Here is a 12,400-nt window from a genome sequence, read left to right as displayed (position 1 = left end):
TTCCCCCACAAAAGATTGCTGCAGGAATAGAAGGATTAAAAAAGAGCTGTTAGGCCGGGCGCGGTGGCTCAAGCCTGTAATCCCAGCACTTTGGGAGGCCGAGACGGGTGGATCACGAGGTCAGGAGATCGAGACCATCCTGGCTAACACGGTGAAACCCCCGTCTCTACTAAAAAATACAAAAAATTAGCCGGGTCTGGTGGCGGGCGCCTGTAGTCCCAGCTACTCGGGAGGCTGAGGCAGGAGAATGGCGTAAACCTGGGAGGCGGAGCTTACAGTGAGCTGAGATCCGGCCACTGCACTCCAGCGCGGGCGACAGAGCGAGACTCTGTCTCAAAAAAAAAAAAGAGCTGTTAGTGGAAGAAATCACACCCTCAGCAGACAGCCAGAGTTCCTTAGGGTGAGGAGGTGAAAGGGACATTCTGGGGAAAGGTGGCAGGTCTAGACAGATTGGTTGATCGTGAACACCTCTGGCCAGTGGTGGTGGTGGGCTTCCAGAGGTTCTAGTGGATGGGTTGGGAGGAAGTCAGCCACAAGGTGGTTGGAGGAAAGTGCCCACACAGCTTTAGGCCCACAGCTTGGTCCTGCCTACAGGGCTGGTGATGCAACTCAGGAATTCCCCTCTGAGAACTCCCCTTTCTTCATCTTTGTGATGTGTTTTGATTGGTTGGTTGTGATGGTTTTCATTTCGGCAGCAGTTCTTAACCTGGGGTTCACAAATAGGATCTTAAGGGGTTCATTAACTTGAATGGGGGAAAGTGCCATCTTTATTTTCACTGACCTCTAGCAGAAATGTAGCACATAAACGCAGGCAACAAGCACCAGTGGTGTTAGCCCTACCTGTGTCTTTGTTGTCAGTAGCAATCATAGATGGCTTCCTATCACATTACAGTAGTAGCGGCCATCTCAGGGCAGTGTTTATGCTCATCTGCTTTGAAAGTGATGGTAGTTATTAGGCCTGCTGCTAGATCTTGTGATTAAATGTATTTATAAAGAAACATAATTAGTATATTACAAAATTTTAAAAATATTTGGTGACTATGTTTTAATATGATTGAATTCCTTCGCCTTTTATTTTATGCATTTCAAACATTGTTCTGAGAAGGAGTCCTTTGGTCTCCCCAGGTTGCTGGGGTGCAGGGGGTGGGGTGGAGGGCCTGCTTCAAGGCTGCTGGGAAATCCCTTTCTATTTCACTAGAGGGAGCTCTTGTTTCAGAATTGGTGAGCAGTGACCCTCAGGCTTGACACCCAGTAATAAGGTTGTTTTGTTTTGAGACAGAGTCTTGCTCTGTCACCCAGGCTGGAGTGCAGTGGTGTGATCTTGGCTCACTGCAACCTCCACCTCCTGGGTTCAAGGGATTCTCATGCCTCAGCCTCCTGAGTAGCTAGGATTACAGGCATGCGTCACCATGCTAATTGTTGTAATTTTAGTAGAGGTGGGGTTTCACCATGTTGCCAAGGCTGGCCTTGAGTCCCGAAGTGCTGGGATTACAGGCATGAGCCACTGTGCCTGCCTGAGAAGGCTGTTTTGCAGGCAATTCAGATGTCTTTGGAGGACATTTCAGGAAACTGGAGTTAAGAACCTCAGTGTTGTTTGTTCTAGGCAGGCCACCTCTCTGTTGAGTGGGCTTTCAGCTCATCTTCTGGAGGATGAGGATTAGACCTTATGTGCTAGTTACTTTCTGGGACCAGTTAAAGTGGAAGCACTTTGGCCAATGGCAGCTCAAAAACTGGCTCCAAGGGCATGCTGACCTCAGTATCCAGGTTGAGTTTCCTGTTTCTCCTCCATACCAGTGAGCCCATTGCCCCTCCCATCTAGCTAGTGTTAGGATGTTGGAGAAGTTCCCCTCTTCCATGAGGCTTCCCTCCTCCACTATACTAGTCAGGTAAGGGCAGGTGAAAGTATAGGAACTCTGGTAAATCCTGAAGGCTCCTAAAGGGTTAGTGGGTGCGGGAGGAACTGAGGGATTTGACTGATTGGCCAAGGGCTGAGCCTTGTGCAACAGGTGGATAGGTGAGTTCTGAAGACCACTGGGTTATCCCTGCTGAGGAAGAAGTGATTGGTGCTCAGGAGTCCTTTGTGGGAACAAATGGTTAAGTGTTTTCTGCCTTAATTTTATCACCTTCCAGGACACACTGCTCCTCCCACCTGGCCAGACTGTGTCCCCTTCACTGGCAGCTTTTCCCAGGTCTCTTGGTTCATCTCCCAGCTCCAGGATTCCCTCTAAGTCAGTGTTTCTCCTATATGGTTGGAGGATCCAACCATCAGGATCATACTGGAGTGCTTGTTACTAAAGTGGAGATTCCAGGGCCCACCCACTCAGACTCCCCGGATTCAACTCTATGGGGCCGGGCCCAGGAAGCTGCATTTTCCACAGCTTCCCTAGGACAGTTGTTTTCAAAGTGTGGTCCCTGGATTAGCAGTATCTGCCTAACCAGAGAACCTGTTATTAATGAAAATTCTCAGATTCCAGATTCCAGGCCTCACCCTAGACCTACTAGAAACTCTAATCAGAAACTCTGAAGTAGGGCCCAACAAGCTGGATTTTAAGAAGCCCTCCTAGAGATTCTGATTTTGACCCACACTCAAGTTTGCGAGCCACCGCCCTAGCAGATTCTGATACAGAATGAGTTGAAACCTTGTTGTCTCAGATGATCCAAGAGTTGGCTCCACCTTGCGTAAAGCTCAGCAGGAGACACAGCTAAGGTCACACAGCAGCTTGGTAAGAGTAGAAGCTGGGACCTGGGTCCTTGGACTTCAGTACGTGTTCTGCTAGGTCAGGTCCACCTGTAGGATTCTTTACCAGTTCAGGGTCCTCATCCTGTATACTACTGTCAGGGGGCTGCCTGTCTGATCCTCATGGATGAAGGTGGGCCTTTAAGTTGCCTTAGCCACAGGCTGGGTGGCCAGTCAACCCCAACTAGGCTCTTCGAGAGTGAAGCATGGGCTGGGTAGACTCTCCAGCCTCTTAGGATGGGAGGTTGACAAGATGGACCTTCCATGTGAACACCTAACCCAGGACATCCTCCACTTCCAAGTACAGTAAACAGAATAGAGGATAGGTTCTTTTGGTCAAATGCCTGGATGAGGGGAAACCTGACTTGAGCCGACACTCAGTGGTAAGAATGGGGATCAGATATTCATGATTATCTTGGGATTGTGCCATGCTGAGATATCTTTTAGGCAGCCACAGCTTACAAAGGCTAAAAATGGAGGTATCTCATTTAAAGACTACCAAAGGTGGGAATACATTGTTGTCAGGAACCAAACTTGTCATTCTCTTCCCTATCCCCAAACCTGCACCTTCTCCGATGTTACCCATCCTTTTCAGTGATACCATCACCTATTCGTTATCCGGGCCAAAAATCTAAAGCCAATCATTGGTCTATACTCCTGTCCCTGCCCCCATCCAATCAGTGACTGCATCCTATTAATTTGACCTCCTGATCATTTCTCAATTTATTTCCAGTACTCCAACTTTACTTCAGGTCAGATCATCCCTGACTTTGTTTATTGCAACAGCCATCTAACTGGTTTCCCCGCCTCTAGTCTCACCCTGTTTTGTTCTAAGGGCACATAGGATGAGGCCTGAGAATTGGCCATTGGATTTAGCAATGAAAAAGTCATTTGTGACTTTAATGGGAGCTGTTTTGGTGGAGGGAGGGAAGCCTGATAAGAGTGAGTTTAAGAGAGAACAGTAAGAGAGAGGAATTATAGGTAGGGAGTATACCAGTGCTGTCCAATAAAAACATGTGAGGCACATATCTAATTTCAAATGTTCCAGTAGTTGCATTAAAAGCAGGTAAGAGAAACAGGTGAAATTAATTTTAATAATAGATCTTACTTAACCCAGTATATCCAGTATTTTATCATTCCAATATAATCAATATAAAAATTATCACCAGGATATTTTGCTGGATTTCCTTTGAAATCCAATGCACATTTTGTAATAACAGCACATCTCAGTTCAAACTAACCACATTTCAAGTGCCCACCAGCTGCATGTGACTAGTAACTACCATATTGGACAGCACCGGCATAGATAATTATTTCAAGGAATTCAGCTATAAAGGGGAGCAGAGGAGTGAGGTAGTGGCCAGATGGGGAAGTGAGGTCAAGTGTTGACTTGTTGGTTTTAGAACGGGAGCTATTACAGTACTTTTCGTTTATACACTAATGGACTTAATCCAGTAGAGAGGAAGAAATTGTTTACGTAAGATGACGAAACAGCGACCGGAGTGATGCTGTTGAGTAGGTGAGAGGGGATGGAACCTGGATGCAAATAGAAATTCTGGCCTTGGTTAGGACACAGGGCAGTTCATCTGTGGTAACGGGGAGCGGGGGAGTGAAGGAAGAGCATATTGGGCACTGATGCAGATAGATGGGTAAATGTGATTGTGGGAGCTTATGGAAATTTTTGATTCTTTTTTTTCTCCGTGAAGTGGGAAGCAAGGTTAATATCTGAGAGTGAGAATGGGATAGAAGTATTAAAGATTTGAGAAGAGAGAAAATATTAAATTGTGGCCGAGGAGCGAGACAGAGTGAATGGACTAGGGAAATACAGTATGATTGCCTGGCAACATGAAAGATGCACTTGAGGTTTGTGATCACGAATTTGAAATGAGAACAGTCAGCGCTGTTGTTTTTCTCTAGTACATTCAGCTGTGAGGGACAAGCAAGGCAGAGGAGGAGCTTTGAATTCAACCAGGCTGGGTTTTCTTCCAGCTGAGTACAATAATGAGAGGAATAATGGAGTCAAAGGTGTATGCAAGGATAATTAAAATCATGGGCCATGGGATTTAAGGACAGAAAAGGAAGCCATGAGGGACAGTAAAAGATGGTAGGACCAATGGATCACAGACTCCAGTGGGGTCAAAGAAGTGTTGAGGTCGTTATCGGGAATGAGCTGGAAAGATAGAAGTGGTGGTTGAAGTGGGAATGCTTGACTTGGAGATTAGGGAGGAGCTACAGATGCACATAATTATAAGGTCTCAGGCACAACCATGACAATGAGTGGCTGAGATGTGGTAAAGGGCAGTGTCATTGAAAACAAGAGGCCAAGGAACTGACAGATCAGGATGCTGGAAGGATGCATCTAGATGCATGCTGAAATTAACAAGAAATCTGATGGGTGGTAGTGAGCCAGGTACTAAAGGAATGAGGGCCATGACCCATATGTCTGTAGATGACTGTGAAAGGGAAGGATAGCAGGTGGTACAGTATGGTAGTGGTGGGATTTTAGGGAAAAGGGAGGACCACTCATCTGAGACTGCAATGAAAAGAAAGAAGTTATTCACTCTACCTACATGGGCCAAAGGAGAAAAATCAGTCACTACTTTAGAGGGCCACAGATGAAGCAGGCAAGGAGAGGTAGGTTGGGTAAGAACAAAAGGGTGAGGGAACATTCAGAAAAGAGATTGAGAACATAGGAACTGATTTATCTGTGATTTTTGCCTATCCTGTTCTCTTTTCCGGGAATTTCCTTCCTTACCTTGTACACATAGAAATTCTTCTTCATCTTTCCTCATCCTGCTCCTGCACTGCTACTTTCCTGAAACTGCTATTGCAAAGGTTACTAACTAGTGATCGGCATGTTGCCAAACCCAGTGGAAGTGCTTGTCTTTACTGTACCCCTATAGAGAAGTGTGTTCCAATGGAATTTTCTGTGGTGATGGGAATACTCTATCTCTGCACTGTCCAATATGGTGGCCACTAGGCACATGTGACTGCTGAGTACATGAAATGTTGCTGATGTGACTGAGGAACCAAAGTTTTAATTCTGCTTAATTTTACTTTATTTAAACGTAATTAGCCACATGTGGCAAGTGGCTACCTTATTTATTGGTCAGTGCAAGTAATAGAGCACTTAACACTATTGATCCTTTCTTTCTTGAAACTTGATGTTCTCTTGACTTCCAGCACACCTCTCTCCTAGTTTATGATTGTCTCTTTAATTTTGTCTGCAATCTTGACTTCTCATGGATCTTTCTCCTTCTGCTAGCCACTTAACTGTTGCTATATTCCAGGCTTCCTCCTTGATCCTTTTATCACATTTGTGGACTCTCATTGATCTTATCCATACCCCAAGCCCTGTTTCCAGGCCATCTCCTCTCCCAAGTGCTAGACCTGGACATAACGGCCTATTGGAGACATCTGCTGGCATAGTGGATAGGCATTCAGTGCTGGCATGCTCCAACCTGAGCTCATCTCTTCCCTAAATTACCTCCTCTCAGTTACTGAAGTCGTAGACCTGGAAGTTACTCTAGATGTCTCCTTCCTGTCTGACAAATTGCCAAGTCCTCTATGCCACTGCAGCAGCATTTGAACTTGTCTTCAATCTTGTCCCTCTCCAGTCCATCGTCCACATTGCTGCCAGAGCAGTCTAGGTAGCTGAAACATACATTTGACCTTTTTATTCTCCTTGTTAAAACCTTTCAGTGGCTTCTCATTGTATATAAGATAAAGGCCAAGTTCCCAGCATGGCAAACAAGGCTCTTCATGACCCAGCCTCACCTGCATGTTTTTCCAGCTTCATCTCCTGTCCCTTCTCACAAAGTTCTCTCCTTTCTAGTAACGCAGAACTGCTTGTAATTGTACACAAACAGCATGCGGTTTCATGTCTCCACACCTTTTCTCAGGCTATAACCTCTGCCTGGAGTTTACCCTCCTTCCTTCAAGGCCCTACCCCAACCCCTTCTGGTTCTGCTAAGCTCACCTCAACTGTCATCTTCTCCAGCTACTTTTCTTCAGTGTCCCTGTTACTTAATGCACTTACCTTACTACATCTACATCATTGCATCATTCACTTGTAAACACTGATAGTTCTCAAGAGCGGGGACTATCTTTGCCTCCTTCTTTCCACTGTCTGGCATGGAGTCTTACTCCCAATGTGGACTCTGTAGATGTTGAGTGAATAGGTACCATGAATAAGTGAGTGAGTTGAAGGAAGCAGGAAGAAGATTGGAGAGTGGGATGCCACACTGCCCAGTCTCGTCTCCTTAGTATAAGTCCTTCATTGGTGGGATTATAGGATGAGAAAAGGGGCCTGGGAGGCCTGTGGGGATCAGTCTTGGCTGCTGCTGGTGCAATTGACTTCTTTCCCAGGACTCATAAAACTTGCTTCTGGCAGAAATCGATTTTAGAAAAAGCTATTATCTAGGTTTCCCCCTACCTTTACAGCTGACATACTTCTCTCTTCCTGGGATATAAGACGCTAGCAAAAAATGTCACATTTTTCTTAAAGTAGGAAAAGGTTTTTTGTATGTTTAATTTTTTGGAAGTGCTTAAGTTTCTGTTTTCTTTTAGAAGAAAACTGATTCTTCACTGGGATTTTCTCAAGGGCCACATGCAGGTATACAGAAAAGAGAATGATATGTGTTTGCATACAATTTGCATATATCCGTGTAGACTGGATCATCTATTCTCAGAGTACTTTCTTTTTTTATTTTTTCAAAAAAAAATTGAATACTTGATCACTTTTCAATGGAAAAAGTCAGTAACAGTGAAAGGCAGTGGAAAGCACAGTGGAAGTCCCCCTTCATAGAGATCACCTCTTTAGAAGAGTCCCCATCCTCTTCTAGTCTTCTATAAGATTTTGGATGGTTGTGGTGGCCATGATAAAAAATAGCAGCAGCCATCTGCATGCCAGGAAAGCTGTCGTGTATACTTTTATCTGTTTTTCCACTTACCAGCCCTTAGAGGTAAATGTTACCCTCAGCCACCAACAGGAAAACAGGCTTAGAGGGGCAGCAAAATTTGCCCAAGGTCACTCCTGTGGGTAGTGGCAGAGCCATGATTCAAACCCAAGGCTATCCGCCCCCAAGGCCTTTGTTTTTAAACTACTGAGCTGTATTTTCTGCCATTCATGTACTGCTTGGTGTTTTGTCTTTTGTCCTTGCCATTACCAGCCATAGACAGATACATAGTTTGGCTATCATTTGAATGGTAGTGGACTCTGCTGCACAATGTTGAGGTACCATAGTTTATGTAAACATCTCCCTACTTGGTTTGTTTCCAGTTTCTCAATATTATAGATAGTACAGGTGTCAATATCTTTGCGCAAATTAGGGTGGTTTGTTGGAGTTTTTAGGTATTTGATGTGGTCCACAAAGTAGTATTTTTGAGCCAAAGAGTTATAATTTTATGATTCTCCAGAAAGTCTATACCATTAATTCACCCAAGCAGTGATTACTTTTGGAGTGCCCACTGCGTACCAGGTGCTGGACGTGAAGAGGTAATTCAGAAACAGCCTCTCTCAGAGAACTAGCAGTCTGGTATGGGATGGATGATGTGGCACAGAATGAATGCTACTAAAGTGGGGGTTTGGGTAAGGGGCAGTGAGAGCACTGAGAAACAGTCCCCTGGTAGTATCTGTGAGTGTTCCTTTCCCTTTGCAGCACTGGGCAAGACAGGGGAGGAGCATGATAACAGGGCTGGCTGCAGAGCTGCCTCCTGGCTGAGGACATCCCCGCCAACACCCACGGGCTTTCCTGCAGCCGCCACCTGGCTCAATCACTGCTGCCCATCTGCCACTAGGGGGCGCTGAGCAGAGAGGATGGTGGGAGGGGGCACCCAGGACAACAGGACTGGGGGCTCCAGCAGTGGGAGGAGCGGCAGCCTAAGCACTCGTCTGTCCTCCAGGCCCCCTCTTCCCTTGTATGCCCACCACAGCCAGGGTGACAACACGGTGCCCAGTCCACACTCATTCAGCAGACAGGAATGTGTGCATGCCTTAAGGGCATAGCTCAGTGCGTTTTCACGCACGCACCAAGCACTGTGCTGGATGCTAGGAATGTAGAAGTGGCTTGACGTGGTCCTTGACCCTGAGTTGCACTTGGTCTAGAGGGTTGGACAGACAAGGGAAGAGACAATCCAACTTGTGTGCTGGAGGTCTTCACAAGTGGCAACAGGAGCATTGAGCTCCCTAGTGAGTCCCCTGGCGGTATGTGAGAGTTCATTTCTCCAGTGCTCCACTCTTATGACTTTGACTGTGACACTGCCCATCTTTCAACCTGGAATTTCTCCATCTGTAAAATGGAGGGAATGATATCTATGTCTGCAAAGGGCCTTCTGACTCAGATATGCCTTGAGCCTAAAGCAAGCCTGAGCTTCTTCCACAGAAGAGCCCCCATCCCTGGTCCCCACTTTAGTCACTGAAGAAAGTCTCCTTTCTCTTCTCCCCCACATGCTCTCCTTACATGATTTTCCTTGGCATTCTGCCCCTGACCTTTTCCTTCTCTCTTTCTACGTATGTTCCCATGACTTCAGTTACCACTGTGTACTGATGACACCTACATCTCCATGCTCGCCCCCATCTTCTTCACTGAGTTCGTGACTCATATAACAATGAAAATAATCAGCATTTGCTAAATCCCAGGTACAATACTGTAATTACGGTATATTATCTCATCTCATCTGTCCAACAATATTGTGAATTAGGCAGTGCCACCCCATTTTATAGGTGAGTAGAGCCAAGTTCAAGAGATGCTGAGACTTTCCCAAGGCCCCAAAGTTGATAAATGATGGGGCCAGAATTTGCAAACCTCTACCTGTTGAGCTCCACTGCCATGCTCTTATCCATCACACTATATGTCCTAGAGTACAGGCAGCCGCCAAAGACCTATTTCCACTTCGATATTCCTCATACGCCTCAATTTCATGTCCAAACTTGGCCTCATCATTTCCCTTCTGTACCAATCTGCCTTTTGTCTCTCCTCCATTGCAATAAATGGCACCATCAACCCAGTGATACCCCAGCCAGAACCTTGGGAGTCTTCCAGGATCCTTCCTCTCCCTTACCAACCCCCATCTCCCCAACAATCTTCTCCAGTCTTCTTCCACATCACGGTGATTTTTCCCCCCTCTCCTCCAACCTCGCTGCTGTTGCCTTCCAAGGCCATTGATCCTGTTCTCTTTTTGGGCTCCTGCAGCAATCTTCTTACCAGCCTCCCTGCCTCGACTCTGTCTGCTTGAGTCCATCCCCTGCACACCAGCCAGGGTGATCCTTTGCAAACACACATGTGATCACCCCACCTTACTGCTTCAAAACTTCTACTGCCTTCTGTGACTCCACAGCAGAGCTTAAAGCTGGCCACCCATGGGCTGAAATCCATCCAGAAGACATGTTTTGCTTGGTCCAAAATGTTCTTGAAACATTTTGAATTAGTCGCCAACATTGGAAAATCAGGAAATTTCACATAAAAGTTCATATATATTGGCTTCTCTTGCAAAAGTGAAAAAAACTGGTAACTCTGGGTCCACATCCCTTCAGGGCAGTGATTGGATGGAGCTGAATGGTGGTTGCCCTCTTTAGAAGGGGTGTGGGCTTTTCAGTTTGACAGTCTCCAGCATCCCCTAGCGTCTCTTAGGCCCTGGTCACACCGCTGCTTCCAATTATCTGCCTAAGAGTTGGGGCATTTGAGCTCGTGACCCTGGTGCATGGGATGAAGCCCAAAGCCCTCAGCATGGCTTCTCGGGTCCTATGTGTACCAGCCTGGAGCAGACCAGCCCTGCCAACCTCTGAGTCTAGTACCTGCTAACTGCCCCATTACACTCTCCCCTGTGGTGCCGTGGAACTGTTATCCATAGTTCTCTGAATTGCCCCACTCTTGTCTGCCTCCATGCAAGCTTATGCTTTGGAATTCCTAGGCCCCTCCTTAACACCTATTTGTCCTTCTGGGCTTTGCACCAATACTTGCTCTACCAAGAAGCATTCCTTGTGGCCCTGGCTGAGTTTTGTTTTCCCATAACAGGTGGCGCAGACCTCAGCCATCCCACCAGCTACCCTATGTTGTAGTTGTTGACTGTGAGTCTGCAATTGCACGGAACCTGCCTTCTTTATCTTCCTGTCCTCAAAGCTTTGCACAGGACTTGGAATACACAGGGTGCCTCATAACTGTTGAATGAATGGATGAATCAGTGAAAGACTGACTTGGGAAAATAATAGTCTAGGATGTGATATCACCCCTAATTGCTTGGGATGGGGGTTCCAGGTCTTTCATTCTTCAGCATTCCCCACTCTGAGTTCCCACTCAGAGTGATACCCACAACATCGTATAAACCATGCCCCCATTCTCCAAGCTCTGGAATACATGCAGCCCTACTGGGATGGTACTTTTTAGCAATGATAGAGGTAAAATATATTATTTTTGGTATCCCTGGGGAGAGTTGGCACATTCTTCAGTTATTTGAATGATAATGATGATAATGCCAGCATCTAACACTCACTGAGCACTTACATTGTATCAGACCCTGAACTAAGAGCTCTCAGTATATTGTTTCATTTATTCCTCCAACACTAAGAAGTAGGTAGTACTATTGTCCCCATTTTATAGGCAAGTAAACTGAGATACGAGGATTTTAAACAACTTTTCACATGGCCCGTAAGCGGTAGAGTCAAGATTTGAACTCAAATCTAACTTCAAAGTTAACATTCTCAATCACGACACCATACTTCCTCAATGACATTTCTCTTTAGAAACATGAGGAAATAAATACGGGAATGAAGGCTATACAATTATCTATACAGTAAGGTTGCAAATATTAATTTAGAAAAGAAAGAAAAGAAAATCCTGAGGCATAGAGAAAATGACCAAAGAGACAAACTCGTGGAAATTTTCTTTAATGAGTACATACCACTTTTATGATTAAAAAAGTCCTCTCTTTGTGACCCCGTAAACAAGTGGCAGGACAGAGGGCAGGAAGGGGCTGGGTTCAGTACCCAGCTAATCATTGGGGCTGTCTCTTGAGTAGTTGACACTGATCAGTAGAAGGAACAGTCATCAGGCAGCAGCTGTGACCTCAGTACCTGCACCCTCATGGTGCAAAGGTGAAGTGGGTCACTATTCCTGCCATCTCACCATCTCCCCTCTTCCTCCAGGTGCTTACACTCCAGAGCCCCTCAGCAGTTTCCGGTGGGCTCTTCTCTCAACTGGCCTCATGTTCTTTTATCACTTCAGCGTCTTGCAGATCCTCGGCCTGGTAAGTTTGGTTATATCCCCTTCTATCCCCTCTGTTTGCAGTTCTCCATAAATCTCGATAATCCTGGTTGGCGCTGGCGTATCACTTTGTTTTGAAAATACAAGATGCTAAAGGCCAGGATGTCAGATTGTTGTGTCTGGATTGCTGATTTATGATCTACAGCCTTGGCCTGTCCAAAGAGTTTTCTGAGTCTTTCAGTAATGACTGTTTCTTTCATCCCTGGGGAGGCAAGGATGCCTTTCACTCATGGCCACTTGGGTCGGAAACAATGAGCTGCAACTGGAAAGTGGTTTGTTGTGGACCCCATGGGGAGGCAGGACCCTAACCCTGGCCCTTGGCCTGGAGGAGTCTTCTGACCTTGGGTCCATCCTGGGCCGTTTCATAGGCCCTGAAGGCTGGGCTATTCCCTGAGCTTCATGG

The 12,400-nt window shown here is 46.0% G+C and overlaps 1 protein-coding gene across 10 annotated transcripts in view; it reads left to right on the top strand.

Annotated features, from left to right (window-relative positions):
- TMEM164 (transmembrane protein 164) overlaps nucleotides 1-12,400 on the top strand; it is a 191,294-nt gene that overhangs the window by 166,596 nt on the left and 12,298 nt on the right. For all 10 annotated transcript variants that reach the window (XM_033201771.1, XM_033201769.1, XM_033201770.1 and 7 more), the window contains one exon: nucleotides 11,880-11,980. In XM_033201771.1, the coding sequence (XP_033057662.1) occupies nucleotides 11,880-11,980 (101 nt within the window). The remainder of the gene's footprint in view (nucleotides 1-11,879; nucleotides 11,981-12,400) is intronic.

Source organism: Trachypithecus francoisi, unplaced genomic scaffold, assembly GCF_009764315.1.
Source record: "Trachypithecus francoisi isolate TF-2019V2 unplaced genomic scaffold, Tfra_2.0 Lachesis_group6, whole genome shotgun sequence".
Lineage (NCBI taxonomy): Eukaryota > Metazoa > Chordata > Mammalia > Primates > Cercopithecidae > Trachypithecus > Trachypithecus francoisi.
The sequence above is the reverse complement of the archived record's forward strand: the minus strand, read 5'-3'. Positions and strand labels throughout refer to the sequence as shown.